This window comes from Eutrigla gurnardus (genome assembly GCF_963514095.1).
Source record: "Eutrigla gurnardus genome assembly, chromosome: 20".
Lineage (NCBI taxonomy): Eukaryota > Metazoa > Chordata > Actinopteri > Perciformes > Triglidae > Eutrigla > Eutrigla gurnardus.
The window spans coordinates 938,469-960,974 of NC_139931.1; the positions used below are offsets into that span (position 1 = coordinate 938,469).

The 22,506-nt window shown below is 42.5% G+C and overlaps 1 protein-coding gene across 3 annotated transcripts; it reads left to right on the top strand.

The window, feature by feature from the left end:
* Positions 1-167: 167 nt before the first annotated feature.
* Positions 168-16,116, top strand: LOC311031327 (uncharacterized protein). 3 transcript variants are annotated; one of them, XM_084037577.1, is made up of 4 exons: positions 168-384; positions 11,264-11,860; positions 11,938-12,057; positions 12,219-16,116. In XM_084037577.1, exons 1-4 carry the CDS (start codon positions 371-373, stop codon positions 13,249-13,251), a joined length of 1,764 nt encoding a protein of 587 aa, XP_083893703.1. In that variant the 5' UTR covers positions 168-370; the 3' UTR covers positions 13,252-16,116. The 3 variants fall into 3 exon arrangements, with proteins under 3 accessions (XP_083893703.1, XP_083893704.1, XP_083893702.1); XM_084037578.1 differs by lacking the exons at positions 11,264-11,860; positions 11,938-12,057; positions 12,219-16,116 and adding exons at positions 1,701-2,216; positions 2,294-2,413; positions 2,575-5,574; XM_084037576.1 differs by lacking the exon at positions 168-384 and adding an exon at positions 6,849-7,096 and having other exon boundaries at positions 12,219-16,115.
* The last annotated feature ends 6,390 nt before the right edge of the window (positions 16,117-22,506 follow it).

The following is a 22,506-nucleotide window of genomic DNA, read 5'->3' on the forward strand; positions in this document are numbered from 1 at the left end:
TGAAATTATTAAATAAACTTTTATAAACGTTTATATCTGCGACATGAGGAAATCAGCTGGTTGCTGATCCCGCGTGATCCTGCGTGATCTCGCGTGATCTGCGAGGTAAAGTTGGCAGGCTGCACAACAACCGGTGGTGCTGGTTTCACCTGCTGTGTGGAGAAAGGAAAGCGAAACCTGACGGCTGGTGTTTGTTTGTCCAGAATCCCCACCATCGCTGAGTCCGTGATTTTAGCGAATGACTGGAAGTTGGTGGTGCGAGTAATCGACCAGATACGGATGCCAAAACCTCTGGTTTAAACTATTATTTTAATTAGGCTGATAATTGGGTGAACCTCGACGAGGAAGTGAAGACACCAAGAGGAGAAACATGTCTGCTGAGAGGTAAAGGCTTTTAATCTGCACAGAAAGAGAGAAAAAACAATAGGTTTTAATAGTAGGCTAGATCTATGAATCCACACAATGTTATTATAGTTTTAATACACATCTGAGTTTTAGACGCATGCATGAGCGTCGGGAGCAAAAAAAACTTCATGAGACAGAAACACGTCTTCATTCTGTAAAGACTCCTGTCGAATATTTGAAAAAATAAAAACATAGGAAATGTATGCTCGCATCCGTTAAATTAATTTCTGTTATCAAATCAATCAGTTAAGTGTAGAGAACAACTGTAGTCAGATTCTCCAATAAACTACATTTATGGATTATTCCTTTTAATATTTCCCATAATAATAATAACAATAATAACGAGTCCTAACAATGTGAGCTGAGCTTCTATTTAGAGATAATTTTCTCAAGAGACAGAAATCAACTTCCTGTAATTAATTACACAACCTGCTGAGGACCAGTATTCACTCCTTATAAGGAACTCATATTCTTATCATTCATAACTGAAAGGGAAATGGTGGACAGACACAAAGTTTGTGTGTGTGTGTGTGTGTGTGTGTGTGTGTGTGTGTGTGTGTGTGTGTGTGTGTGTGTTGTTGGTTTGTGTCTATGTAGTTGTGTCGGGTCTCTTTGAAGTCGTTTTGTGTCTTTGTAGTTGTGTAGGGTCTCTTTGAAGTCGTTTTGTGTCTTTGTAGTTGTGTAGGGTCTCTTTGTAGTCGTTTTGTGTCTTTGTAGTTGTGTAGGGTCTCTTTGTAGTCGTTTTCTGTCTTTGTGGTTGTGTAGGGTCTCTTTGAAGTCGTTTTGTGTCTTTGTAGTTGTGTAGGGTCTCTTTGTAGTCGTTTTGTGTCTTTGTAGTTGTGTAGGGTCTCTTTGTAGTCGTTTTGTGTCTTTGTGGTTGTGTAGGGTCTCTTTGAAGTCGTTTTGTGTCTTTGTGGTTGTGTAGGGTCTCTTTGAAGTCGTTTTGTGTCTTTGTAGTTGTGTAGGGTCTCTTTGAAGTCGTTTTGTGTCTTTGTGGTTGTGTAGGGTCTCTTTGAAGTCGTTTTGTGTCTTTGTAGTTGTGTAGGGTCTCTTTGAAGTCGTTTTGTGTCTTTGTAGTTGTGTAGGGTCTCTTTGAAGTCGTTTTGTGTCTTTGTAGTTGTGTAGGGTCTCTTTGAAGTCGTTTTGTGTCTTTGTAGTTGTGTAGGGTCTCTTTGAAGTCGTTTTGTGTCTTTGTGGTTGTGTAGGGTCTCTTTGTAGTCGTTTTGTGTCTTTTTCAGTGTTCAGTTTCAGTGTTTGAATGTTTCACAAACTGGCTGATGTTTTGTGATTTCTAGAAAGGACCTACAGAAGGGTTTGTGCTGCTACATCGCAGATACCCTCATCTGCGTCGACACAGTGAGAGAATTCTGTGAGAAGAGACCTAAATGGGAACTTCAGAGGGAGACAGAGTTGCAGATGATGAGGGACATCACCAAGAACTTCTTGCAGTACATGAAGAGCAAGGTCACCCAGGTGACTGCAGAAAACGAGCTGGCTGCTGTGCTGAAGGACACTCTGGGAGGCCTGGAGAAGCTCCACGGCTTCCTGGATGCAGTGGAGTATTTGGCGGTCACCTCCCTTCATGTGTTCACGGAGGAGAACCGGGTGTTACATCTGCCAGAAGGGATCAGCCCCAAAGAAGTTTGGCTCGTCATCGCCGCTGCCCGGATCATCTGCCCTCTCCTCCTCGAGTTTAAGAGAGATGCAAGTGTCTTCTTCCGTCCCAAACTGCAGAATGTGGAAGTGCTGTCATATCAGCTGGACAAATACATTCAGACCACCCGGATCCTCTGCAAGCAGCTGGAGAAATGGTAAAGAGACATTTCTTCAATAAAATGCACATTTTACAAAAATAAACATCTATAATAAATGAATTTGTTTTTCACAGCTCCTTCAGAGAATTTTGCCTGCAGTTGAACGATGAAACTCTGGTCGACCTCGATGTGGGTTTATCTGAAGATGACATAGAAATGATGCTTCATCGTATTAACGAGCTTGATGATATCAGGTAAGCAGTAATCATAGATGTGTTGTTGATTTGGTGTAAGAGATCCACACACATGTGCAGGTGTTATGAAGGACAGTGAAGTAAATGTGAAAGGTTTGAAGCTCCGTCAGAATATGATGATTTAGTCTTTCATAATTTTGCTCATCTTTTCTCTTCACCAGGAACAACCAGAGCTTCCGGACGGTGTTCTTGTTCCAGGAGGAGCCGTGTAGTGGGTTCATTGATGAGTTCAGCCAGCGACATCCCAGGATGCTGCAGGCTCTGGCAGACCTGGAGCAGAACGCTGTTCAGTTGGACAGGATGTGTAAAGGAGCAAAGATCTCCAGCGTGGCAGGAAGCTCAGTGGGGGCAACTGGAGGTGTGCTTTCCATTATCGGTTTGGCATTAATGCCCTTAACGGGTGGAACGTCTCTAGTTCTCACGATGATGGGCGTTGGGATTGGGATGGGAATAACCAGCGGAGTCAACAGTGCCGTCACCACCGCCACAGAGATTGGCGTAAACTGTACGCAGCAGAAGAAAGCCGGTGAGGTCTTCCAGAGCTTCATGGAGGATGTGCAGAGTCTCCAGGATTGTCTGCAGGAGGTCACCAAAGGGGGAACAACCCAGATCGAAGTGGCTCTGGGAGTAGGCAAGGTGCTTTGTAAAGCTGGGGCTATTGGAAAACGTATTGTTTCACTTGTTGATGTTGTCTCAGCTGGGAAGATGTTGAAAAGTGAAGAAGTGGCTGTAAGTGCTGGCAGACTGGCAGTGCAGGAAGGGAAGGCATTGCGTAACGTTCCCAGGGTGGCGGCAGATATCCCAGATATCGGTCAGGCAGCAGTCAGAGGGCCTCTTGCCCTCTCCAAGTCAGCCAGGGCCGGTCTCATCTGCCTCAATGCTCTCTTCCTCGGCATGGATATCTTCTTCATCTGTAAAGACAGCATCAGTCTGGCCAAAGGCAGCGAGACGAAAGTGTCACAGTTCATCAGAGCCAGATCTGAACTTTGGCGCTCCGAGATCGACTCGTGGCAGAAGATCCACGACTTCCTGTGCAAAGGTCTGCCGATGTTGGAGGAAAAGAAAGCCATCCTGAAGAAGCCGTTTCTTCCAGAGAGGGAGATGAAGAAACACAAAAAAGAAGCCGAAATGGAAATTCCACTTGATGAAGTGGATGAAAAACAATAAATGAAGAAGGACAAGATGTGTGTAGTGCAGTAGTTCTCCGTGAACGGAGATGACCAACTCTGCCAACTGTGACACTACGATCAGATATGAGCTCCATTGAAACTCTGCAGTGCTCAGAGATACAACCCTCATAAAGGGTCACTTCTCTGCAATAAGTCCCTTGATCACCAAAATCATCAATCAGTCCCTCTGGTCCGGCCATGTCCCCACATCCCTGAAAACTGCTGTCATCAAGCCTCTACTCAAAAAGCCCACCCTTGACCCAGAAGCACCTGCTAACTACCGCCCCATCTCCAACCTCTCCTTCCTGTCAAAGTGTTGGAAAAAGTTGTCTCTCCCCACAAAGCGCAAAAAACTCCACAACCACCTCACCACTAACAGTTTGTATGAGAAGTTTGAAGTCTGGTTTCCACTCTGGCCACAGCACGGAAACTGCTCTGGTCAGGGTCACCAATGACCTGCTGTTGGCGGCTGATGCTGGCTCTCCATCACTTCTCATCCTCCTGGACCTCACTGCAGCATTTGACACGTTTGACCACCACATCCTTCTACACTGCCTCCATTCTTCCATCGGACTTTCTGGCACCACCCTCGCTTGGTTCACATCATATCTCACTGACAGAACTGAATATGTATCCCTGGGGGGTGCTAAATCAGATACGCACTCCGTCACCTATGGGGTCCCCCAAGGATCAGTCCTCAGCCTCTTCACACTGTACATGCTCCCCCTTGGTCGTGTCATCAGCCGGCATGGAATGTCTTTCCACTGCTACGCTGATGACACCCAACTCTACATCAAAACTAACCTAACCCCCTCTGCAGCCCTATCCACAGTTTCCACCTGCCTGGAGGAGATAAAGGCGTGGATGACTGCGAACTTCCTACAACTGAACAAGTCAAAAACAGAAGCCATTCTTGTCGGCACTCCACACCTTTCTCCGGCCACGACATCCACCTTTCACCCTCATTCACAAATCTCGGTGTCAAAATGGACCCTCACCTGACCTTTGAGACCCTCATCAAACATCTGTGCAAAACATCCTTCTTCCACCTCAGGAACATTGCTAAACTCCGCCCCCCCACTCACTCTACCCGACGCCGAAAAACTTGTCCACGCCTTCGTCTCCTCCAGGCTAGACTACTGCAACGCACTCCTCATCGGGATCCCCAGCAAGAACATCCAGCAGCTCCAGTACATCCAAAACTGCGCTGCTCGGATCCTGATGAGGGTGCGAAAATACCATCGTATCACACCCATCCTCAAATCCGTCCATTGGCTTCCGGTTCAGTTCAGGGTTGAATTCAAAGTTTCCCTTCTGTCCCACCAGTGCCTCCATGGCACTGTCCCCCCATACATCAAAGATCTCATCATCCCCCATTCCTCCTCACGTCATCTCCGGTCTGAACAAGCCAACCTCCTCCAGCTCCAGAGGACAAGGCTCAGGACTATGGGCGACCAAGCCTTCAGCTCTGCTACACCCAGTCTGTGGAATGCTCTCCCTAAACATCTGAGGGCACCACAGACTGTGGATTCTTTTAAAAAGGGCCTGAAAAGACATCTTTTTAGAAAGGCCTGCAGCTAAACTACCTTTATCTGTTTTAATATGTTGGTTTTAATTATTTCATTGTGCTAGTATTAAATTATTTTATGATGTTTCTATCCTTCTTTATTGTGCATTGTATCACTTTGAGGTCATTGAGTTGATGTAAAGTGCATTATAAATAAAATTGATTATTATTATTATTGTTTGAGGGATTCTTAATGAGCTGCAATTCTCATAATAACCAATTTTTTGAATTCTTGGCCTTTTTTTCTGACGTGTGTGTCATTAAGCAGTTTACCTGATGATAACTGTATTAAGTATTTCAAATCTGGGTTGCAATTTCTGTCATATACAAATATAATTGGATGTTATGCAAACTATATTCTGTACAATCTGTAACGATCATTATGTAAATATGTAATATAATCTGTAGTTTTTCTTGCACTAATAAATAAGATAATTTTGAAAAGTTTTAAGTTATTTTTTTCCAGAGCTGCAATTTTGTACACAGGCAACTGAAATGCTCCCAATCTTAAACAATGCACATCTAAAGACAACTCAGGTGTGCAGAGGTAGAGGCGACTGCAATGCGCCACCTATTCATTAAATACAAAATGATCTCAAAATGTATTTTATGTTCAGTCAAGATAAAAGACAACACATGTTATTTTAGGCCTGGTAACGACATGAAAAGTAGATCATGACTGCACATTTAAAAGCATCTCCCACTCCTGAATGCAGTTCTTACCCTGGAGCCCCGAGGGTACACTCCACCCACTCCCGAGTCTGTACGACCCTCCTTTCCCGAGATATAAGCAAAAATGTGAATCTTGGGGTTAGTGTTTTTTTTTACTTTGGCTGTATCTCCAGAACGGTAAGTCGTAGAGACTCGGTTCAAAGACTGGCGTGTTCAGAAGGGTCGAATTAGGGTACAGGCCACCCACTCCTGAGTCTCTACCTCCAGACCCCTTGTATAAACAGGACCCCCCACATATGAAACGCTGCTGACGCCCCTGCTCTGCAGCCCTCTGTCCATCCAGGTTTAACAGCTCAATTGATCTAACATCGGCCATCCCATTATGTTTTTCTTTGTTCTGAAATACTAAATTATATATTCAAATTTCAAACAAAAAATGGAAAAAGTTTTGATGCAAAGATTCCCTTCACACACCACTAGATGGTGCTGTTACACAAGACTAATGACATGTGGCCTGAACAGTGAAGGCACCACTACAGTTTATTTTCGCATTTGGACACATTGTTTATTTAACTTTTTTTTAAATTATTTTTAACAAAAAAAGTATTAAGAAACCATTTTTTACTTCTCTGGGTGATTTTGAGGTTAAATGGAGCACTGAAGTGATGAGCTACCAGATATCCAGGTTTTCCTGCTGTTAACGGGAAGTATTTTCCCTCAGAGCAGCATTAAATGGAAATACTGGACTAAAGTATTATATAAAGTATTATATATATATATAATGTTATACTTTAACTTTTTTTATTCACAGATTTATTTATTTTCTTTTTTCTCAATGTACTGTCAAAAGTCAGTTTTATGTGGACTACATGTCTGAACTGCTGTATATGTGAAATTATTAAATAAACTTTTATAAACGTTTATATCTGCGACATGAGGAAATCAGCTGGTTGCTGATCCCGCGTGATCCTGCGTGATCTCGCGTGATCTGCGAGGTAAAGTTGGCAGGCTGCACAACAACCGGTGGTGCTGGTTTCACCTGCTGATGTGGAGAAAGGAAAGCGAAACCTGACGGCTGGTGTTTGTTTGTCCAGAATCCCCACCATCGCTGAGTCCGTGATTTTAGCGAATGACTGGAAGTTGGTGGTGCGAGTAATCGACCAGATACGGATGCCAAAACCTCTGGTTTAAACTATTATTTTAATTAGGCTGATAATTGGGTGAACCTCGACGAGGAAGTGAAGACACCAAGAGGAGAAACATGTCTGCTAAGAGGTAAAGGCTTTTAATCTGCACAGAAAGAGAGAAAAAACAATAGGTTTTAATAGTAGGCTAGATCTATGAATCCACACAATGTTATTATAGTTTTAATACACATCTGAGTTTTAGACGCATGCATGAGCGTCGGGAGCAAAAAAAACTTCATGAGACAGAAACACGTCTTCATTCTGTAAAGACTCCTGTCGAATATTTGAAAAAATAAAAACATAGGAAATGTATGCTCGCATCCGTTAAATTAATTTCTGTTATCAAATCAATCAGTTAAGTGTAGAGAACAACTGTAGTCAGATTCTCCAATAAACTACATTTATGGATTATTCCTTTTAATATTTCCCATAATAATAATAACAATAATAACGAGTCCTAACAATGTGAGCTGAGCTTCTATTTAGAGATAATTTTCTCAAGAGACAGAAATCAACTTCCTGTAATTAATTACACAACCTGCTGAGGACCAGTATTCACTCCTTATAAGGAACTCATATTCTTATCATTCATAACTGAAAGGGAAATGGTGGACAGACACAAAGTGTGTGTGTGTGTGTGTGTGTGTGTGTGTGTGTGTGTGTAGTCGTTTTGTGTCTTTGTAGTTGTGTAGGGTCTCTTTGTAGTCGTTTTGTGTCTTTGTAGTTGTGTAGGGTCTCTCTGTAGTCGTTTTGTGTCTTTGTAGTTGTGTAGGGTCTCTCTGTAGTTGTTTTGTGTCTTTGTAGTTGTGTCGGGTTTCTTTGTAGTTGTTTTGTGTCTTTGTAGTTGTGTAGGGTCTCTCTGTAGTCGTTTTGTGTCTTTGTAGTTGTGTAGGGTCTCTTTGTAGTTGTGTAGGGTCTCTCTGAAGTCGTTTTGTGTCTTTGTAGTTGTGTAGGGTCTCTCTGAAGTCGTTTTGTGTCTTTGTAGTTGTGTAGGGTCTCTCTGTAGTCGTTTTGTGTCTTCGTAGTTGTGTAGGGTCTCTTTGTAGTCGTTTTGTGTCTTTGTAGTTGTGTAGGGTCTCTCTGTAGTTGTTTTGTGTCTTTGTAGTTGTGTCGGGTTTCTTTGTAGTTGTTTTGTGTCTTTGTAGTTGTGTAGGGTCTCTGTGTAGTTGTTTTGTGTCTTTGTAGTTGTGTAGGGTCTCTCTGTAGTTGTTTTGTGTCTTCTTTATAGTTGTGTAGGGTCTCTCTGTAGTTGTTTTGTGTCTTTGTAGTTGTGTAGGGTCTCTCTGTAGTCGTTTTGTGTCTTCGTAGTTGTGTAGGGTCTCTTTGTAGTCGTTTTGTGTCTTTGTAGTTGTGTAGGGTCTCTTTGTAGTCGTTTTGTGTCTTTGTAGTTGTGTCGGGTTTCTTTGTAGTTGTTTTGTGTCTTTGTAGTTGTGTAGGGTCTCTGTGTAGTTGTTTTGTGTCTTTGTAGTTGTGTAGGGTCTCTCTGTAGTTGTTTTGTGTCTTCTTTATAGTTGTGTAGGGTCTCTCTGTAGTTGTTTTGTGTCTTTGTAGTTGTGTAGGGTCTCTCTGTAGTCGTTTTGTGTCTTCGTAGTTGTGTAGGGTCTCTATGTAGTCGTTTTGTGTCTTTGTAGTTGTGTAGGGTCTCTTTGTAGTCGTTTTGTGTCTTTGTAGTTGTGTAGGGTCTCTTTGTAGTCGTTTTGTGTCTTTGTAGTTGTGTAGGGTCTCTCTGTAGTCGTTTTGTGTCTTTGTAGTTGTGTAGGGTCTCTTTCTAGTCGTTTTGTGTCTTTGTAGTTGTGTAGGGTCTCTTTGTAGTCGTTTTGTGTCTTTGTAGTTGTGTAGGGTCTCTTTGTAGTCGTTTTGTGTCTTCGTAGTTGTGTAGGGTCTCTTTGTAGTCGTTTTGTGTCTTTGTAGTTGTGTAGGGTCTCTTTGTAGTCGTTTTGTGTCTTTGTAGTTGTGTAGGGTCTCTCTGTAGTCGTTTTGTGTCTTTGTAGTTGTGTAGGGTCTCTCTGTAGTTGTTTTGTGTCTTTGTAGTTGTGTCGGGTTTCTTTGTAGTTGTTTTGTGTCTTTGTAGTTGTGTAGGGTCTCTGTGTAGTTGTTTTGTGTCTTTGTAGTTGTGTAAGGTCTCTCTGTAGTTGTTTTGTGTCTTCTTTGTAGTTGTGTAGGGTCTCTCTGTAGTTGTTTTGTGTCTTTGTAGTTGTGTAGGGTCTCTTTGTAGTCGTTTTGTGTCTTCTTTGTAGTTGTGTAGGGTCTCTTTGAAGTCGTTTTGTGTCTTTGTAGTTGTGTAGGGTTTCTTTTAGGGGTGGGTAAAAATATCGATTCAGCAATGCATTGCGATTCTTTTCCCCGCAATTCAATATCGATTCAGCAATCTTCTGAATCGATTCAAGCCCCTGGCCAGTGGGGGCGCTGTGACCGACACCCTCGTGTGATTCGCGCTGTACGGACGGGGGCCGCACTAGACCAAACCATTACAATATGGCGACCGGAGTGAGTACACACCGGCCGTGGAAGCGCCGCGAATAGGCGCGTAGCGGAGCCCGCTTCCTTTCGGCGCCCCTGTTAAGCTATGGTGTCGTTCACACCAGACACGGAGCGCCACGAATAGGCGCGGCCGTCCCGCGCCGTGAAGCGATCGTTCCGGCGTCTGCTCTATTTTTTGCGCGTCCCGCGAGCGAACGCGTCAGTTCTGGCAGTAAATCACACAGTAGCTGTGTCCCAATTCAGGGTCTGCAGCCACAGCTAAAGAAACACGAGACAATCTGGCCAATTTTCAAAATAAAAGCAATTTTCAAAATAAAATACCGCGATTGACAAATGCGATCATAGTTGTGTATCTCAACTCGCACTGGGAAACAGGAAGAGAAAATACATTTAATAAATGAGTGAAGAGTAGATAAACAAATATGTGCATTTCAACGGTATATCTGCACTACTACTGTCTACTACCATAGCTTCCGCGGCGGTTACATGCACTGTTGTTCAGTGTTTAAGTAGTGTCCTGTTTTATCATGCTATGAGTTATACCACGGCTGTTCATAAGGCATGAAACTAAATAAATTATTTGAAAAAATGATCTGGTACTCTTACTTGTGTATTTCTACTTGAAACTGAATCGATATCAAAGCATTTCAATCAATATCGAATCGAATCGATATTGAATCGAATCGTGACCCAACGAATCGAAATCGAATCGAATCGTGAGATTCTAAACAATACCCAGCCCTAGTTTCTTTGTAGTCGTTTTGTGTCTTTGTAGTTGTGTAGGGTTTCTTTGAAGTCGTTTTGTGTCTTTGTAGTTGTGTAGGGTCTCTTTGTAGTCGTTTTGTGTCTTTGTAGTTGTGTAGGGTTTCTTTGAAGTCATTTTGTGTCTTTGTAGTTGTGTAGGGTTTCTTTTTAGTCGTTTTGTGTCTTTGTAGTTGTGTAGGGTCTCTTTGTAGTCGTTTTGTGTCTTCTTTGTAGTTGTGTAGGGTCTCTCTGTAGTTGTTTTGTGTCTTTGTAGTTGTGTAGGGTCTCTTTGTAGTCGTTTTGTGTCTTCTTTGTAGTTGTGTAGGGTCTCTTTGAAGTCGTTTTGTGTCTTTGTAGTTGTGTAGGGTTTCTTTGTAGTCGTTTTGTGTCTTTGTAGTTGTGTAGGGTTTCTTTGAAGTCGTTTTGTGTCTTTGTAGTTGTGTAGGGTCTCTTTGTAGTCGTTTTGTGTCTTTGTAGTTGTGTAGGGTTTCTTTTTAGTCGTTTTGTGTCTTTGTAGTTGTGTAGGGTCTCTTTGTAGTCGTTTTGTGTCTTCTTTGTAGTTGTGTAGGGTCTCTCTGTAGTCGGTTTGTGTCTTCTTTGTAGTTGTGTAGGGTCTCTTTGTAGTCGTTTAGTGTCTTTGTAGTTGTGTAGGGTCTCTCTGTAGTCGGTTTGTGTCTTCTTTGTAGTTGTGTAGGGTCTCTTTGTAGTCGTTTAGTGTCTTTGTAGTTGTGTAGGGTCTCTCTGTAGTTGTTTTGTGTCTTCTTTGTAGTTGTGTAGGGTCTCTCTGTAGTCGGTTTGTGTCTTCTTTGTAGTTGTGTAGGGTCTCTTTGTAGTCGTTTTGTGTCTTTGTAGTTGTGTAGGGTCTCTCTGTAGTCGTTTTGTGTCTTTGTAGTTGTGTAGGGTCTCTTTGTAGTCGTTTTGTGTCTTTGTAGTTGTGTAGGGTCTGTTTGTTGTCGTTTTGTGTCTTTTTCAGTGTTCAGTTTCAGTGTTTGGACGTTTCACAAACTGGCTGGTGTTTTGTGATTTCTAGAAAGGACCTGCAGGAGGGTTTGTGCTGCTACATCGCAGATACCCTCATCTGCGTCGACACAGTGAGAGAATTCTGCGAGAGGAGGCCTAAATGGGAACTTCAGAGGGAGACAGAGTTGCAGATGATGATGGACATCAAAGACAGGGCTGACGGCATCGACCTTAGCATCGGCCATGTGACCCAGTCCAAGAACAAAGGGCTGGCCTTCTTGGAGTACATGAAGAGCAAGGTCACCCAGGTGACTGCAGACAACAGGCGTGAAGAGCTGGAGAACGAGCTGGCTGCTGTGCTGAAGGACACTCTGTCAGGCCTGGAGAAGCTCCACGGCTTCCTGGATGCAGTGGAGTATTTGGCGGTCACCTCCCTTCATGTGTTCACGGAGGAGAACCGGGTGTTACATCTGCCAGAAGGGATCAGCCCCAAAGAAGTTCGGCTCGTCATCGCCGCTGCCCGGATCATCTGCCCTCTCCTCCTCGAGTTTAAGAGAGATGCAAGTGTCTTCTTCCGTCCCAAACTGCAGAATGTGGAAGTGCTGTCATATCAGCTGGACAAATACATTCAGACCACCCGGACCCTCTGCAAGCAGCTGGAGAAATGGTAAAGAGACATTTCTTCAATAAAATGCACATTTTGCAAAAATAAACATCTATAATAAATGAATTTGTTTTTCACAGCTCCTTCAGAGAATTTTTCCTGCAGTTGAACGATGAAACTCTGGTCGACCTCGACGTGGGTTTATCTGAAGATGACATGGAAATGATGCTTCATCGTATTAATGAGCTTGATGATATCAGGTAAGCAGTAATCATGGATGTGTTCTTGATTTGGTGTAAGAGATCCACACACATGTGCAGGTGTTATGAAGGACAGTGAAGTAAATGTAAAAGGTTTGATGCTCCGTCAGAATATGATGATTTAGTCTTTCATAATTTTGCTCCTCTTTTCTCTTCACCAGGAACAACCAGAGCTTCCGGACGGTGTTCTTGTTCCAGGAGGAGCCGTGTAGTGGGTTCATTGATGAGTTCAGCCAGCGACATCCCAGGATGCTGCAGGCTCTGGCAGACCTGGAGGAGAACGCTGTTCAGTTGGACAGGATGTGTAAAGGAGCAAAGATCTCCAGCGTGGTAGGAAGCTCAGTGGGGGCAACTGGAGGTGTGCTGTCCATTATCGGTTTGGCATTAATACCTGTGACGGCTGGAGCGTCTCTAGTTCTCACGATGATGGGCGTGGGGATGGGAATAACCAGCGGAGTCAACAGTGCCGTCACCACCGCCACAGAGATTGGCGTAAACTGTACACAGCAGAAGAAAGCCGGTGAGGTCTTCCAGAGCTTCATGAAGGATGTGCAGAGTCTCCAGGATTGTCTGCAGGAGGTCACCAAAGGGGTAACAACCCAGATCGAAGTGGCTCTGGGAGTAGGCAAGGTGCTTTGTAAAGCTGGGGCTATTGGAAGTGGTATTGATTCACTTGTTGATGCCGTCTCGGCTGTGAAGATGTTGAAAAGCGAAGAAGTGGCTGTAAGTGCTGGCAGACTGGCAGTGGAGGAAGGGAAGGCATTGCGTAACGTTCCCAGGGTGGCGGCAGATATCCCAGATATCGGTCAGGCAGCAGTCAAAGGGCCTCTCGCCCTCTCAAAGTCAGCCAGGGCCGGTCTCATCGGCCTCAATGCTCTCTTCCTCGGCATGGATATCTTCTTCATCTGTAAAGACAGCATCAGTCTGGCCAAAGGCAGCGAGACGGAAGTGTCACAGTTCATCAGAGCCAGATCTGAACTTTGGCGCTCCGAGATCGACTCGTGGCAGAAGATCCACGACTTCCTGTGCAAAGGTCTGCCGATGTTGGAGGAAAAGAAAGCCATCCTGGAGAAGCCGTTCCTTCCAGAGAGGGAGATGAAGAAACACAAAAAAGAAGCCGAAATGGAAATTCCACTTGATGAAGTGGATAAGAAACTACAAATGAAGAAGGACAAGATGTGTGTAGTGCAGTAGTTCTCCGTGAACGGAGATGACCAAGTGAACTTTGACACTACGATCAGATATGAGCTCCATTGAAACTCTGCTTACAGCTCAGCATCAATGATTGTTTGAGGGATTCTTAATTAGCTGAAATTCTCATAACCAATTTTTTGAATTCATGGCCTTTTTTCCTGACGTGTGTCATTAAGCAGTTTACCTGATGATAACTGTATTAAGTATTTTAATTCTGGGTTGCAATTTCTGTCATCTAAAAATATAATTGGATGGCATGCAAATTATATTCTGTACAATCTGTAACAATCATTATGTAAATGTGTAAAAAAAAAACTTACCTATAGCACTCTGATCATAGCACTGTTGCTCTTCACGTACTACTTTACTCAGATGAGGACCTAACACTTGTTCTATTTTTAGCTCTTACTTTATCGGCAATGATACGTTGTGGTTTCTTTGTTTCTTTCTTTTGACAAATGTACACTCAACAAAAATATAAACGCACGAAAAAAAACTTGTAGTTATTGTTATGTGACAAAACAGAGTAACTATCCAAAAATAACAGCACAACTTTATCAATACAGTGGCTTTAATTTGCGAGCGTTAGGATCAATTTCAAAACAAAAGTCCTGGAGTAATGGCAGGAAGAACACAATGGGGGTCGATGATCCAAGTTCACAAACGTCAATAACGTGTGTGTCCACCATTAGCCTCACGCAGAGCGGTACACCGGCGACGCATGGACATCATGGTTGTCGATGGCCTCGGGGATGTTGTCCCATTCCTCCTGCAGAGCAACTTGAAGTTGGCGGCCGTTCTGGGGAACTGGAAACCGCTGGCAGACACGCCTATCCAGACATCCCAAAGGCGTTCGATAGGTGACATGTCTGGTGAATACGGCGGCCAGTTGAGAGAGGAATACCCTCCTGTTCAAGGAAGTCCCTGCATATCCTGGCAATGTGCGGGCGGGCATTATCTTGTTGGAAGGTCAGATGATGGAGTTCAACGAAGGGCACGACGATTGGTCTCAGGATTTCATCTCGGTAACGTTGCCCATTCAGGTTGCCATCAATGAAATGCAGACGTGTGCGCGCTGTCCATAGCAAATGCCTGCCCAAATGCCTGCGTAACGCTCACCAACACGGCGCCAAACACGGAGTCTGCCATCAGCATGGTACAGCTGGAGCAGAGACTCATCACTGACAGTGGAATGATGCACATTCAGTTGTGTTGCCACAGCTGTAACGCTCAACCCAGCACTCAGCAAGCCAATGGCACTGTGGAAGAAAACTCTTCAGGTCCAATTCAGTGGCTGGTTCAAATGAGGTTTAATCACTGACAGTGGAGAAAAGACAATGTCGCGCTGCCACACAGTCCATTCTGCAATGATGTGAGGCAAGAGACAACTTATACAGAACCAAAGGGGCAGGTCTAAACAGTGGATTTACATAGATTCAATACGCGTCTCTCCCAACTTGGAAGAGACATCCTGAGACAACATAAAGGTGTGACTTCCCTCGGAACAGCTGGGTTCTTTCTACATAGTGTCACAACAGGGGCCATTCATGAAGGCCTTGATCAAGTATGTGAGGTGAAGGTGTTTCGGGGACGGTCCAGGAAGGGGGACAGACCAGAGGGTCTTTTCATCAACATGACAAGGCTTACATACAATGAATGCAGCTCAGCAGGACATTTGATGTTTAGAGAGAAAGGAACATTATACCAAAACCAAATAAGAATTGTAAGGTAACACAATTTCTTCTACAATTCCCCATTTTGTCCTATAGGACAACACTAAATACACAAGAAAATGTAATCAAGTGAAGTAAGAAAATTACAATACATCAATTCTACACAAATTGTCGAAAACATCATGAAATAATTCTTTAGGTACGTTGTGAGTAGTTCGTTGAATGATCATTTTAGTAGTCACCTTAGCTGTAATCATTTTACACATTGCTCTGATACAAGAAAAAATAACAACAAAAATATAAAACAGATTAAACCAACAAAAACATATTGAACTATATTTGTACCCCAATGACCAATGAGTGTTTCCAACCATTCAAACGGGCTACTAATATCGCTGGTGTGCACTTCATCAGCAATGTGTTTAACATGTGCAATGACATCAGAAAGGCTAGCATTATAATCTGGCACATAAGTACAACATTCAACACCAATCACTGCACAAGTACCACCCTGGGATGCTAAAAGATAGTCTAAAGCTGCTCTATTCTGTAAGGCAACTAGACGGGTTGCAGCCAGCTCTTTTGATAAGAGAGACAAACCTAGGGAAGTGGTATTAGCTAAATCCTCTATACGTTTGGAAAGATCTCTTATCTGATTCAGGGAAGACAATACACCATAACTGGGAATAAGCATGCCGAATAGACGGCTCCAATATGTCTGTGAGTGGGTGATTAACACATCTCGCTTAGATCTTGTTGACCTTAATCCTGAGGGAATTGTAGGCAATTTATCCACAACTCGCATTGCTGGGACTACGTAGCCCAGGCCACACACTCCGCTCCAACCCTTAGGAAGATATTCATATGCTTTTTGTCCACATATCCAGTACATCCCTTTTCCAGCTGGGACGGAACAAAAAGAAGCCGCTGTGGCTAACCTAGAAAAGTTAATGTCAAGTGTCGAACAAGCTGTAGGTGAAGGGCTGAAGCCTGAAGTCCATATTCTGGGAGAACTTCTTGGTATTGGATAAAACAGCGAGTCACAGTTCGAATGTCCCATGTCATGACCAACTCCGGTACCTTTAATACACCACTTTAATGGTCGTGGAACTACCCTAAGAGGGATGGCAGCAGGGACATCAGTACATGTCTGACACTTGCTTGTGGATGTTTTGCAAGGTAAAGGTCTCAGTTTAGGTGCAACTGGGCACAGTTCATGGGTGTAAGATGTGTGTGTATTTAGGTGAAGTAAATGGCACGTGTCGCAGTCAGAAATGGGCAGAGCCATCAGGGGGAGGCCCTCATTTGTGCTATGTGGGATGAAACCACATACGTAACAATTGGTAGAATTTGAGCTGTGATAAGCTACCATCCTAGTCAGGTTGATATAGGTGTTTGTGGAAATCATTTGGTCGTGTGTGGAGATTGTATTTGGTCCAGTTTCCCGTTTCTGACGAAGGCTGGAGACTGCATTCGAGGAGGGATGAGCTATCCCTGATATGCTTCTTTCTGGTGGCTCCATAGCTGCAGTATTAAGAAGGAGATCTTCCAAAGCAACCTTCTGTCCCCATTGCTTAATACTGGTACTGCAAAGGAGCCACAGAAGTGATAATCCGGTCACAAGCAGCAGCCATGTTGGTGTCGTTCATCAGCATCTGGTCAGAACAGCACCGTTCCGGGTTGTTCTCCTGCTGGGCTGTTGATCTTCACTGGTCCATGTTGGCATCCTGCTGGGTTGTTGATCTTCACTGGTGTGAAGAGTGGATCCATGTGGGGTGTCACACACTTCATTACAGTGTTGTTGGTCAGCAGTATTTGAGATGGACCAGTCCACCTGGGCTGGAGAGCGTTCCTTCGCTTGAACTGCTTCAGGGTTGAAATCACCAGGCTGAAGGTTGTGATAGTCCCCGTCAGTGGGAGGTGTGTGCGCTGCGATCACCTGTTAGTGCAGAGCTTAGACAGAAGAACACAGTTCCTTGCAGAGTTCTCGTGTGATAGAGGAGTTGAAATGGGTGCCGTCGTCGCTGTTAATCCAGCGTGGGATCCCAAACAGGCAGACAATGTCTCTGAGGAGCAGAGTAATCACTGTTGTGGTGTCTGCTTTTCTGTTTGCAAAAACTTCAGTCTATGTTGAAAACATATGATTAAAAAAAACAATAACAATAACATGTGAACATATGACTTTGTACAAAGTCAATCAGCATATTTACAAAAGAGTCCCCACGGGGGGAATGCGCTTCTTGGTTTGTGTCGACAAAATTGTTTGAATTTAGGGACGTAACAGGAGCAACGTAAATCTGCTTATTGCAGCAACCATTCCCCATTTGCTCCTGTGAGTCACACCATGTGTCACACAAACAAGTTGAGGAAGCAGGAAATGTGTGGCTAATGCGCGGCCGTCGCAGGAGCTCCACAATTCATAAAACAACACAACCAGGCAGAACGCTCAGAGGTGTCGGGGGCAGCTTGTAACGTAGCCACGTTAAAGCAAAGAGCTCAGCTTGCGGGGCTGAGCATGGGGGTGGGAGGGGGTGGGTGAGATTCTAGGATCTCAAATAGGGGACCAATTGCATAACCTGAGTCAAGTGTAGGGCTCTCTGATTCCCACAATGCGCATAGACTAAAACGCAGAATCTGACAAGAATACCTGTAAAACGTGGAATTTCGTGGAATTTGTCAAAATCTGAAAATCAATGTTTTCTCGAACATTATAAGAGTTTGTTACCATACCTAAGCTGAAAGAAAAGGGAAAAGGGGGGGGGGGGGTTAAACGTTGTGTAATCAACGGGAACACCGCCTCATCCAGCATGTCTGAAAAGTGAAACATAAATAGCAGCGAGTGGATTGACAGGTACGCTGATTTTAGACACAGCGAAAGTCAGGGGCAGGGGACTGCTAGAAATTTCTTTATTTTGATCTATCACCTACACGATTAGACACTATTTGATGAAAAAAAATGCTATAAAATTGTAAAATACTGAATTTCTATAAATGAAAACGGAAAACAGAATTTAAAAAATAAAACGGAGAGCACGAAATTCCAGAAAAATAAATGGAATCTTAAAAATTAAAACGGATTTCATAGGGTCTAGTCAAGTGCTCCAGTGGGAGAGCGGTATGAGCTACCATCTACAAACAAATTAACTCAGGTCTTGCAAGTGGTTTGTCTAGTGGTTCGGGATGGGGCGAGCATAATGATCAACTAAGATCAACTTTCACAACTATATGGCTTGCCATCAATTAGGGAAGGAAGGAGGGAAACAGGGATAAGAGGTGATCAGCATTCAATAGTAAGGTTAGGTTTGGAAAGAAGGGTGAACTCATAACAAGTCTGTCTAGAGGAGGAAAAATGTTGCGTTTCAGAGCGGAAGACAACATGGGAGACAGAGTGGGGGCAAATAGTGTTTAGTGGAGATCTCAGTAGCATGGAGGAAGTAGTTTCTACAGCGTGACTGAAATAAAAAAAATACAGTGATCTGGGATGAAGATGGAAGGAGGTCGTAGATGGAGAAATAGGCTGGGGGGGCTAGGTGTGGTTCTGTCTGTGACAGAGTTGAAAAGATAACAGGTTGTGGGTCAAAGGAGACACACAGGATGTACCCCAAAGAGCCAACCTTGTACAGTGGGTAACTGGCTACAGTATCACAAAATGTTTTGTCATTACAACATTGGAATAACTTTACCATCTTGCCCAGCTCCAAGGTGTCGTATTTGTTAGCGGTAGCTACTGCGATATGGGGAACACCGTCATCCTTCTGAAACATAGGTTGTTGAGTGAGAGATAGTTTTTCATTGAGTGCAATCCCTTCATGACCAAAATATATATCATTATCATGCAAGAGGGAGGTTGCTCTTTCATCTTGCTCAGCTTTTTGAGTATACTCAGAATTTGGAACTGCATCGTGATGAGCTAGACAATGGAGTGAGGGAAACCAGAGCAAAGAGTCAGGTATTTCAGAAATCAGCCAAGAAAGGAAAGGAGAAGTGGGTTGTTTGGTTATATGATTATAGATTGTTTGAAGTTTTAAAGAAAGTTGAGGAGAGGGCAACTGCCAAGCATAGCTCACGGATCGGGAAACCTGTTGTAGCCTAGAAAACACAGTATTAACATTAGCATCAGGTACATCAATATATACCCCATCAGGGGTGCATTTAATGGTGCAGCCAAATTTACATAATAAATCACGACCCAGTAAGTTCAGAGGGGTATCAGTATTTGAAAGGCATGTTCTCTAGATAGGGGACCTAATTCCACTGTCATTGGAGCACTTACTGGGTTTTGTTTAGTGATGCCGGAGACACCTACTGTGTTTACAACCTCAGAGGACAATTCAAAGTTTCAAGTTACAATTCAAGTCTTTAGGATTGATGGCAAGTCATATAATTCAGTTAATTTATCCCTCTTTTTTTTTTTTTTTTTTTTTTAGAAGAGAGAAAAAATAAAATAGAAATGTACAAGCGAAAATAATAATGAAACCGTAATAAAAAATAAGATGAAAGATAAAACCAACATAATTATTAACGAGAAATTTAAAAATGAAAATAATACATTTAAAAAATTTTAAAAAACTAATATTAACAAAAGGTAAAAATTAATTCATATAGACAAATAAAAAACAGCAAACTAGTTAAGATAAACAACAACACTTAAAGGACAAGGTACTAACAGTATGTGAAACCTGAAGTAATAAAATAGAAAAATAATGTATTTACAAAAAGACTAAAATAGCAACAGGTACGTTGCTGAAAATGCATTAAACAGAAAGACAACCAACTAGTTACAGAAGCAATACTGCTAAACAGTGTTGTGCCTGAACCTGTTCATTGAACGATAGTTCTTGAACTCGTTCATATTTTGGGTGAACGTGAACTGAACGTACTGTATTTCTGCCTGATGAACACTACTGTGAATGCGTTCATCCTGGTGTCTCTGAACACTCTCTCAGTTTAACTCCGTTCAATAGGGTGCCAGATTTGTATAGAGCATTCCAGGCAAAAACCAGGCGAAAATGAAAAAAAATAATAATAAAGATAAAAATGAAATACAGTGAAAATAAAAATACAATTGAAACAAAAATATTATAAAATGATTAACGAGAAAAAAATAATAGTACTAAATATTGAGATCAGTATTTTGACAAAAAATAAAAGGGGGCAAATTAATTGATACAGAAACAACCAGCTCAAACGAAGTGATAATACTAGAAGGATAAGGTACAGTATTAGTTATGAGAAACAAGAAATCATAAAATTGAAAAAGAATGAACTATTTACAAAAAATACTAAAATAATAGAATGTAGGTAGGGTGAAGTGAGTTAAAAAAAAATAACAATTCAACAGGCTAAAGAGAAGCCAGAATACTAAAAAAAACCAACAATTTAACTACAGTAAGGAACAAAAGAGTTAATAACAAAGGGCAGAGTGGGGGAAACTAATTAAATCAGAGAGACAAACCAACTAGTTAGAGAAGGGATAAAGGGCAAGTTACTAACAGTCTTGAGTAACAAAAAATAAAAAATAGAATATAACGTATTTAAAAAGAAAACTAAAGTAGGTTGGGGAAAATTTATTAAAACAGACTTACAACCCAACTAGCTAAAGAAGTGATTCTACACAGGGAAGAAAAATGTGTATTTACATGAAAATAAAGTGCTCTTAGCCACGTGGTTTATCGCAAAACAGCAGTCGTGAATCACATTGATCAAAAGGCTATTAACTAACGGATAAGGAATTAGAGCTGGAATGTTGTGATCAATTGTAACCTCCTGAACAACTACTCAATTCCAGCAATAATTTCTCACAGCAAGAAAACAACATTTTTATGGCCACAGCGGGCCTTAAATCACAGCAAAACACAAATACACAACATTGACAAACAAGACGTTACAATGAGCTCATACAACTTTCAAACCGGTTATACACATCCCATTCATTCATTATAACAATCTTTTACAAAGAGAAATACTGAAATCTATAAGATCACAGAGAGTTTCACCATGCAAATCGTCATTACATTTCCAAGTAGGGATTACAATGACATGAGCGGCGGTCTGGCTACCCCAACTTCAATGTCATCCACCTCGCATAACAATCTTTCATATAGAAAAATCCTCAATCACAGAGAATGTCACTTTATAAACCGTCATTATACTATCAATAGGATTTAGGATAATACGAGCGGCGGTCTGGTTACCCCAACTTCAATATCATCAACCTCATATAATAATCTGTTACACCGAGAAAAACTCAAACCCATAAGGTGACGGAGAATTCCACCATGCAATCTGTTATTATACTACCAATAGGATTTAGGATAATACGAGCGGCGGTCTGGTTACCCCAACTTCAATATCATCAACCTCATATAATAATCCCTCACACAGAAAAATCCTAATTTACAGAGAATTCTACTATGCAAACTGTCATTATACTACCAATAGGATTTAGGATAATACGAGCGGCGGTCTGGTTACCCCAACTTCAATATCATCAACCTCATATAATAATCTGTTACACCGAGAAAAACTCAAACCCATAAGGTGACGGAGAATTCCACCATGCAATCTGTTATTATACTACCAATAGGATTTAGGATAATACGAGCGGCGGTCTGGTTACCCCAACTTCAATATCATCAACCTCATATAATAATCTGTTACACCGAGAAAAACTCAAACCCATAAGGTGACGGAGAATTCCACCATGCAATCTGTTATTATACTACATAAGGCCTTTTTTTTGCTTAAAACTCACCAGAACAGCCTGCAGTCAACTGCTGCTATTTGAAAATTTAAATCGCGTTACCTGGGTCTATGGAAGATCCGGACCTGAGACAGGGTATTGTGAATATCAGCAAAAGTTAGGAATTTTACAAGAGGCTTCCTTTACCCTTTGAATTTGGCGCCGATTGCTAATATTCAAAATCACTCCCTCCAGTCCAGACATCCTCTAGCCCAGGGTTAGCGAGTTGCCGACAACGCCATATTGTGGAAGAAAACTCTTCAGGTCCAATTCAGTGGCTGGTTCAAATGAGGTTTAATCACTGACAGTGGAGAAAAGACAATGTCGCGCTGCCACACAGTCCATTCTGCAATGATGTGAGGCAAGAGACAACTTATACAGAACCAAAGGGGCAGGTCTAAACAGTGGATTTACATAGATTCAATACGCGTCTCTCCCAACTTGGAAGAGACATCCTGAGACAACATAAAGGTGTGACTTCCCTCGGAACAGCTGGGTTCTTTCTACATAGTGTCACAACAGGGGCCATTCATGAAGGCCTTGATCAAGTATGTGAGGTGAAGGTGTTTCGGGGACGGTCCAGGAAGGGGGACAGACCAGAGGGTCTTTTCATCAACATGACAAGGCTTACATACAATGAATGCAGCTCAGCAGGACATTTGATGTTTAGAGAGAAAGGAACATTATACCAAAACCAAATAAGAATTGTAAGGTAACACAATTTCTTCTACAGCACGCTCCCTCATGATTTGTGACATCTGTGGCATATTGACAAGTGACAAAAGTCCACATTTTGGTGTGCCCTTTTATTGACCAGACCAGAAGGAGTGTCTGTGTACT

Bases quoted from the DNA above. Each gene is read 5' to 3' on its own strand.
- LOC311031327 (XM_084037577.1), top strand. The intron at 11,861-11,937 runs GTAAAGAGACAT...TGTTTTTCACAG, and splicing joins TGCAAGCAGCTGGAGAAATG to CTCCTTCAGAGAATTTTTCC. The intron at 12,058-12,218 runs GTAAGCAGTAAT...TCTCTTCACCAG, and splicing joins AATGAGCTTGATGATATCAG to GAACAACCAGAGCTTCCGGA.